Raw genomic sequence first — 9,559 nt, forward strand, 5'->3', positions numbered from 1 at the left:
CTCATTCATTAGACAAATGTCATTCTATACGATGCTACAGGAGTGAAAGCAAACAAAATGAATAATCAACAGGTGTAGTACACCAAATGCTGTCGTGTTGCGACATTTTATGCCCCAGAAGGGAGGCATATTAGTTTTCAACTTCCGTCCGTTCGTTTCTTTGTTCGTTCGTTCGTCACAAGGTTAGTTTTTTGCATAAAGGCATTTTACTCGCGAACTACTGCACACAGAACCTTCAAACTTCACATGCTGATAGTACTTATTGGGTACACGACCCCTACTGACTTTCGGGTCAGTAGGTAAAAGGTCAAGGTCACCAAGTCAAAGGTCAAGGCGCCGCGGGGGCATCTTTACCATTAGTGAGAGCTCTTGTTTTTTTGTAATCCTTCAAAACAAAAATTTATGAGATGTTTTAAGAAGTGATAGCGGAAAATTGAGCCTTAAGTATTGTTTTCATTCTTTTTTTCTTTTTTTTACGTGCAAAACATAATTAGCTACGCTAGGCTTAAATGAAATTATTTTAATAAACTAATAATACTTATTGGTTAATTAGTGTGACTGTACAATATGGTATGTTTAGGAAAGAAAATTTCACGTGTTTGCTTGTTGCCTTACTAAAACTGATGTTGAGAAATTCAATGCGACGAGTTCGTCGAAATTGAAGGCAATAGAAATGGACGTCTCAAAGGATGCAAGTATTGAAAAGGCAATGGAAATTGTAAATCTGGCCTTACCAGGTAGAAGAGGTTAGGCTTAAAATCTTTAACTTACGTCGGTATGCACTTGCAAGAATTATTTACCCTGTATTCCTGGGTCTAAATATGTGTCATTTATTGTGCTATACGGCCTAATTAGCGTATAGCCGAACAACATGTACGGAAATGGCCGTAAATTCATATTCTTTAACTTGTTATAAAAGGCAGGGGAGAAAAATCTTACTCTTGTCCCTATACATTCATCATAAGCTTAACCGCTTTGACATATTCCTTTTAGATATAGAATAATTCATATTTTATATGTATTTTCTTGTTTTTAGGAACACTATAACATTTATCTGTTAGAAAGGATTCAGCCGCATGAAAAGAAAACCTCTACAACATACTGGATTAGAGGGCATTCATAAAACATGCATTGTAATGAATTGTTTCTTATATATTATGAATGTAAATAAAATTGCAACGGTCTGCTGTATATGTATACATGTATACAGAATGTATTAATTCACGAGATAAACACACTGTTTATTAAAATATATATGTTTAATATGTTTAAGATCTACAAAAGAAACACTTTATAAATGTTTGTTGAACGCATTCAGAAAAAAAAGATATTTATTTAGACCAAACAAAATGGTAAAATTTCTTCTTTTTCAGTAAAGATATAATGTCTAAAACTGTTTATTCATACATTTGTGTAACACAGAATAAACGACTAAACAATACACGTTGGATTAGACTTAACATCATATTTATCTAGGTAAAACGCTATTTAAGCCGCGCCATGGGAAAACCATAGTGGCTTTGCGACCAACATGGATCCTAACCAGACTGCGCGGATGCGATAACATTCGATAACATTTTCTCCAAATGCAATAAGTTTTGAAAGCGAACAACATGGATCCTGACCAGACTGTGCGGATGCGCGGCTGGTCTGGATCCATGCTAGTAGCAAAGCCGCTATGTTGGTTTTCTCATGGCACTGCTCATTTTTATATTCTTTCAGGCCATCACTTCCAAACACGACTTATTTAAGCACTATCAATGTCTTCTGGGACTTCCGTTGCCGAATGGTTAAGATCACTGATTAAAAACCACTTGTCCCTCATCCGTGTGGGTTCGAACCTCACTACCGCTTTTGGCGTTGAATTCGTATTGAGGAAGCCAAGGCCGTTGGTTCAACCCAGACATACATAATGAAAGAGCATTATCGGACGAAGGAGTATAAGCCTTTATATATATAGACAGACAGGATGATAGCTACATAGAGAATAGTATAAATCTCTTTTAAATAAATGTAATCAGGTCATGGTTTTCATGGGCTGGAAGGGGTCAGTTCATGTGTGTGTGTTTATTTCTTTATTCCTTCGCCCGACGATGCTTTCATTGCATTTTGCAAGTACGACCGACTTCAAACTAAAATGCATCAATTACACAATAAGGAACATGATAATTAATATGTTACTATTTCGGAAATATCGATGAGGCAAATTGTCTCCTTTATTCAGACTAATGATATGTACTTATGACATGAGAAAGCATTTTGCACAACTGCGCGAACATTTTGTTGAATAAAAAATATATGTGAAGATGTTCTATATATAAATGATAACAATTATAGTAGTTATATATACACTTTCATATGTTTTGTTTTATAATTTAAACTTGCTAGCGATCGTGAATAAAGTTTCAGAATCGAAGGCCGACGCAGACGACGGCCAAAACGCAACTGGCTTGTAGATTGTAGACATCTGTCTAAATTTTCGTGCTGCAAGCTTTGATTTTCATAAAGGTTTATATATAATGTTTAAAAGCTGATTTTATCCCGATATGCGACACTGCTTGGCGTAGTAACTGAAACCGACTTTTCATGTTTAGAGTATTACATTTTATATCTAACTATATTGTGTATTGGTACACGGAACACTAAGGTATATGTTAGATAAAAAGACCGTACTATCTGTAGATTGTTATAAAGAGAAAACGTCTACTCCTTATTTATATCCTTTCCAATCAATTTATTAATGATGAAGTCACTTGCACATTCAGGAAGCATCCACAGTGCCCGCATCAAAAATCTTGCGTCTGTGCCAACTAAATACCTGTAAATGAAAACACAAATATATATTTTTATGACAAAGTGTTTCATAAGCTGTATTTTTACGCGCCGTAAGGATAAATTCTCGCCTTTTCGCTTTGTCGCCCGGGACAAAGCGAAATGGTGACAACCCACCAATACATGAAAGCTCCCCTTTTCTCTCTTCCGCCTTCCTGTAGCGCATGCGCTATATATACATTCTGTCATATCTCATAACAATGGTGTGCGCATGTGCTACAGGAAGGAGAAAAGGCGAGATTTACCTTTCGGCGCGATATCAGCCACCATATCAGATAGGCATCATACGAAATTAAATGGCTAGTTGACTGACCGATTAGTTTATACCAATTTATCTTAGTCCAATTGTGATGAAATCATACTAATTTTTTCAGTTGTTCTCGAGTCTGCATATTGGGAAAATCAGTACTGGTGTCATATGAAGAGGTGTAGTCATGACCTCTGCTGGGCTCGAGCACACGACCTCGGGTTCAGTTTCCGACACCTTAAACACTAGACAACCTCTTCTGCTGACTCTTTGATACTGTGATTTGTGTCCATGTTGTGAAAACTGTAACAACTGTCAAGAAAGTGTGTGTGGGTGTGCATGTGTGTTTGTGAAGAGGAAGTTTGGCAAGAGTGATTGTTTTAACACTGAGCTAAAGTGTTAAAGAACTTACGACGAATGTCGTAGAAAGACTTTAAACAAACAAAATGCAACAAAGGACTCTGAGAGATATAGCTTTCTAATCATGAAGGCTATATTATTCTTTACCTTTTCAATGGATACTTTGCAGTAATGGCATGCATGTAGGCATCGACAACCTCATTGACGTTAGTGGAGGCATTAGAAGTTGCTTTCGTGAATCTGGCCATACCTTCAATACAATACTTAGCAATAATAACGATTTCAGTTTTGTAGTTTAAGAAATAATATTTAACCGTGAAAAAAAACATATTCAACGGTTTGTTTCCAGATGAAAATGTTACTGTCATTACATGAACTTTTATTGTCAAAGAGATTTTAAACAAATTTCGATTTTTGGCATCAACCAGTTGAAGAGAATATGCTAGCTTCACAAATATCCATTATTTTTTACAATTCAATACATAATGAAAAGATTGAATAAACAGAACATTTTGAGTTCCTGAATTTGTTTTTGAAAGAAGAAAATAATTACTATAAATAACTTAAAATACTTATGCTGATGTAATCCTCTCGCAGTTTCCCTTTTATTTCTTCTGGCAAGCTGTTGACTTTATTTTCAAGTCTTTTTAATTGAGCACTTGGATCAATTATTCCAGTTTTAAATGCACCAGGCTCAACTATGCATACTTTCACCCCTGTTCTGTAAAGTTCTCGTCTGTAATACAATTATAGAATAAAAGTTTTAACAGGACAATTTAAATTAAAACATATTGCTATTTTGAAAGTTAATACATAAGAAATATTATCTGATATCACCGTATGTCTATTAATTTACAATTCAAGAACAGAGACATTTCAAAAACTTTAAAAAAAAATGTTTAAAACTGGAAAACAAACTGATTAGAAACTTTAAAACTGCTAGGGATTACATTTACATACAGTCTTGAACACATCAATACTTTACCTGAGTACATCAGAAAATGCTTCCACGCAATACTTTGATACGACGTATGTAGCCTGGCCAAATGCAATTCGTCCCATCATACTTGATGCATTCACAACACGGCCACGTTCTTTCACTATCAGAGGACAAAAGGCGTTTGTTACCATAGCAACACCATAAAAATTAACTGCTAACACAGTTTCAAAATCTTGTCTCGTTTGCCAGGTACATTGCCCTGCAGTTCCGGTTATTCCAGCATTATTAACAACAGCCCAAAGTCCTGAAAGAACATACAAAGAGCAGAAAAGAAATATTAAAATGTTTTGCCTTTCGTGGCGGCATACATTATCACAAAATAAACCATTTATCAATTAGTATGTTTAACGTAAGAATAGAAACTTTTCTATTTTCAATAATGTATTGATACAATCCAGTCTGCGCAACTTTTCAAAACTTTCGTTTTGCATCCTCGCCTGCTTTCAACACCTAAGTTGTTCGTAATTAGAATAGATCTCGATATTTCTTTTAACGGTAATCTAGTAAATAATGGGTAACAATTGTTACGTTTATATGAATGTTATTTCTTGCTGAGTGGGTGATATTATATAAATATCATATAGCAGTTTGTGCGACATTGATATTGTCAACCCGAGGGCAGAATGTCACCCGAGGCGAAAGCCGAGTGGTGACATTCTGTTTCGAGGGTTGACAATATCAATATCACACACGCTGCCATATGATATTTATTTTATTATACCGAACAAAATTTAGTACATAAAAAAGTTTTAAAAATGTTTTTTATTAATCTAATTCAACAGTTTCATCTTAATCGCGGTAATCGCCTGTGTACACATTAAATACTGACGTCACTACTATAGGCGACAAGGGAGGCAATCATTTGGCTAAAAATTGAAGCAATTAATTGCCCTTATATGACATTCAAAATATCAGCGCGGTCATCAGCGCGGTCACATGACCTGACAGTCACTTTCGCTTGGTCACGTATGAAAAAGGTTGAAAATGTTTTCGATAGTCAAAATATCTCTTTCTCGGGTAATGGGATTTTATCATTGTAGACAAAAGAGAGGTATAATAATTCTTTTTATTTTTGTGATACCTTACAACAGATGAGTGCGCTCAGTGAATATATACACAATGATTATTTGTATCTCTAATAACGTTATCTAGTCATTTTAAAATGTGTTCAATCTTCAAAGGATTGACAGAAAAATCCAGGTGTGGAGTTAGAAAAGTTGTTAGTTTATACATTTATTGACTGCATCAATTATGGTGTATGCTTTCTTTATAGACATTGTTATAGAAAACAATCAAGGAAAGTATCCATTACTCCAAATTTTACCATATATTTCCATAGAAATTAAAAATTTAGACATCAAAAGCCGTCTCACATGCGATGTCTAGTTCAACTCCATTTTATTATAAAACTGCTGGCGGGAAGTGATTCTGAATTTGCGACTAGTGCAGGCTGATTTTCGTCATTTAGTCAGTAAATTTTCAGTGAACATCCCATTAAGAGAATAAGAGTTGAATAAGACGTAAAAAGTTGTTTGTTTCCGGTATCCTGACATCCTCTAAATTTTTGGTCCGACCCTAAATGTTTTCATAGCCTTTGAGAATATTTGTTTCCACATTTAACAAAAAGTTGCGAAACTGCACTTTTTATGCTAAACATGGTCAGTGGTGTTAGGCATAACTCCCTTATTTGTATTCATTTTTTGACACGAAAATAATTTCCGAAAAGTCTTACTTAATAAAACAAATTTTAAAAAAAAATCCGACCCTATTTTTTAGCCTGTAACCGGAAACAAAGATTTTAAGACCTTGCTTGGTAACGTTGGTTGTCAAAATATCAGCTTTTCAAAACAAGTAGGTATGACCTTGAATATATGAACATGTGTGAAAGTCAAGGTTTTTTTTTTTTTTTTTTTTTTGTTATTTTATTTTATTTAACGTCGCACCGACACATGATAGGTCATATGGCGACTTTCCAGCTTTAATGGTGGAGGAAGACCCCAGGTGCCCCTCCGTGCATTATTTCATCACGAGCGGGCACCTGGGAAAGTCAAGCTGGGAAAGTCAAGGGTTTAAACTATCAACTGATTTAAACATGCTTCACAAGAAAAAAAATGTGAATGCTTAAACGTCAAATTTAATGACCTAAATCTTTAATTATTAAATGCTACAAGCGTACATGGCTGGGTTATGTTAAACCTAGTTCATTGACAGATTTTAAACCACAACAGTTTACTGCACTTGACTGCATAGATAACAACTATACTATACATTATAGATAGTCCGACATAAAATAGAGAAAAGTAGAAACTTCACAGGTCGATCAACACGACAAAAAGGAAAATGTTGCAGGCTCGGTTTGATTGAGCCTGTTCATGGACGGTAGACTGGTTGTTAGGTTTGTTAACATCTGACACGTGTCTGTTTTTGCAAACATAATATATCTTAAACATTATATGATTCATTTACCTTTGTCTTTGGGTAGTTTTCTTTTAACTGTTTCCAACATTTGTTCAATACTTGCATCTTTTGAAACATCTACTTGTATAGCTGTCATATTCTGCGAACATTCTTCGGTCAACTGCGTAACTGCCTTGCTTGTAAAACATCCAGCAAAAACATGGAATTGCATGGCGTCAAGCCTTTTAGCAAGCATGTTTCCAAACCCCGTATCACATCCAGTAACGACAACATAACGCTGATTAAAGTTATTGATCTTTAATTTTCTCACTAACCTTTCTATTAATAAGGATACCAGAGATATGAACAAAATAACCCAGTATATATCCATCTTTTTTCATATAGGTTTCTTTACACCATGTTTTGCATACGCAACACAAAAATTTCACCATGCGTAACGATTAATACTTTGACCTGTTTTACCAACGTTAACAATTTATGCATTAACTAAAAAACATAGTCATTTAAGAAAACGCGGCGACTGAACAGACAAATGTCAACATGTCTATTATTCATTTGAGTGACAAAAATACTTAAAAAGAAAATTGTGGCATAGTATTTATTTACATATCATTATTATAGGAACGAGTGATATGTTTATCTGTATCAATAAGTCATAATCATGTTTATATTTATTAGCTCAAGGGCAGAGTCTTGTTAAATTATTTATACAAAAAAAACAACACCGTTTTCTTATTTCGTCTTGAATTTTTTTAAATACATCAATATGAAATTTGGCGCATCGATCCCGCATATGGCGTGTAATGTTTTGCAATATTATAGCAAAATAATAATAATTATTTTCTGCCTTTGTATATTTATTCAATGTCGTGAACTATTTATTGCAAAACAGAAATATTTGTTCAATGTATTCATATATATCATTTCTATCTCTTAAAATATTTATTGTAAAACTAAATTAAATCTGCAATGCGACAATATATTTATTCAATGTTTTATAATAATTTATTCACTTCTACAAAGTATTTGTTGCAAAATAAAAATATTTGTTCAATAAAACAAAAATATTTATCGCATGTCGCAAAATATTTATTCAAAAGTTTAATATTCTTATTCAGTCCTACACAATTTTTGTTCGATGCAGCAATAATAAGTTTGTGTAAAACGTAAATATTGATTCTATCTGCTTAAAAATATTTGATCAAAAGAAGATTTGTTAATTACATTTCTGTGGACATTCTGTGGCCGTTTAGCCAAATTTGTACTTATATGTACAGCCAAATGCGGCACATTTTATTAAGCTCCCGAAGGAGCGGGAGCATATAGTCGCCACCTTTTTCGTCTATCCGTTCGTCCGTCTTTCCGTCTGTCACAATTGTATTTAATTGTAAATTCACACAATAATAGAGCTCATTGAGAGAAAATGCAGTCATAAGGATCAAGAACTTTAGGTGGACCCATTCTGAACTATCACCCTTTTTTGTTAAAATATTGTCTGGTCCAAAACTATGAAAGGAATTCACCTGATTCTTTTACATATTCAATTTGATAGAAATCAGTGAGAGAAACTGCAGCATAAAGGGAGACAAATCAAAAACAGGTAAAGTAAAGTTATTGTTTTTTGGCACTGCACTCCGTCTCACTGATTTCTGTCATGACAATATATAAAGTATTAAGTTAGTCTCTCATAAGATTTCAAGTTATTCTCTGAACAAGCTTTTTTTCACAAAAGGGGAGATAATTTAAAATTGAGATCAGTTAGAGTTATAGTTCTTTACCACTGCGTATCCCCTGACTAACCTATATCTATATATCTATAAATGTATCAAGTCACTCTCTTTCACAGTTTTGAACTTACAGGTCCTGGTTACTGAACTTTCTTTCAATGACCTTCATTCCTTTCTATAGTTTTCAAATTGTGCTACGGACAAACGTTTTTCACATAAGGGGAAAAATTCAAAAATGGAGTAAGCTAGAATTATGGTTCTTTAAAACTGCACTTCTTCTTACTGACCTCTGTCAGAAGGTAAAGTATCAAGTCAATCTCTTTCATAGTTTTGGACTTAGGCTCCGGACAAGCGTTTTACAAAAAACAAAGATAATCCAAAAATGGAACCACCTAGAGTTATGTTTTTATCGCTACACTTAATAATAACTCTTAATAAGTTATATCATTATTTAAGTTACAACTTAGTTCATTCAAATACTTTTTGAGTTATGCTCCGGACCAAGAAGTGTGACGGACGGACAGACGGACAAGGTGGCGACTATATACCCTCCCCCCACCCCCTTCGGGAGCATAATAAAATGCCCCCAGTTGGCCGCAAATTTGTTCGCATGGCCGCAGATAAGAGATGTCCACAAAAAAGCAATTTACCCAGAATTCTTTTGAACAAATATTTTTAAGCAGATAGAATCAGTATTTACGTTTTACACAAAAATATCATTGTTGCATCGAACAAACATTATGTAGAACTGAATAAGAATATTAAATTTTTGAATGAATTGTTTGCGATACAGCTATAAATATTTCTGTTTGCAATAATTTGCAGGTTTGCATAAATAATTTGAAAATATTTGATAAATATTTTGTCGCATTGCCGATTTTTACTTTTACAATAAATATTACAAAAGATAGAAAAACTATATGAAAACATAAAAAAATATTTGTTTTACAATGATGAAAATTATTTTCGACTAAA

The 9,559-nt window shown here is 33.9% G+C and overlaps 1 protein-coding gene across 1 annotated transcript; it reads right to left on the bottom strand.

The window, feature by feature from the left end:
* Window positions 1-2,703: 2,703 nt before the first annotated feature.
* On the bottom strand, window positions 2,704-7,305 carry LOC128546800 (17-beta-hydroxysteroid dehydrogenase type 6-like). The gene is made up of 5 exons (XM_053518149.1): window positions 6,906-7,305; window positions 4,425-4,683; window positions 4,012-4,175; window positions 3,587-3,689; window positions 2,704-2,818 (listed from the first exon to the last, which is right to left on the bottom strand). The coding sequence occupies exons 1-5, from the start codon at window positions 7,225-7,227 to the stop codon at window positions 2,704-2,706; spliced, it is 963 nt and encodes a 320-aa protein (XP_053374124.1). The 5' UTR covers window positions 7,228-7,305.
* Window positions 7,306-9,559: the final 2,254 nt, after the last annotated feature.

The sequence above is a fragment of the Mercenaria mercenaria genome, chromosome 11 (genome assembly GCF_021730395.1).
Source record: "Mercenaria mercenaria strain notata chromosome 11, MADL_Memer_1, whole genome shotgun sequence".
Classification (NCBI taxonomy): Eukaryota; Metazoa; Mollusca; class Bivalvia; order Venerida; family Veneridae; genus Mercenaria; species Mercenaria mercenaria.

What these genes read in the sequence shown, in the direction of transcription:
- LOC128546800 (XM_053518149.1), bottom strand. Translation starts at nt 7,227, where the DNA reads ATGGATATATACTGGGTTATTTTGTTCATATCTCTGGTATCCTTATTA. An exon ending in AGAGGATTACATCAGCATAA is followed by an intron (nt 3,690 to 4,011) that starts GTATTTTAAGTT and finishes ATTGTATTGAAG; the next exon opens with GTATGGCCAGATTCACGAAA. An exon ending in GCAAAGTATCCATTGAAAAG is followed by an intron (nt 2,819 to 3,586) that starts GTAAAGAATAAT and finishes TTTCATTTACAG; the next exon opens with GTATTTAGTTGGCACAGACG.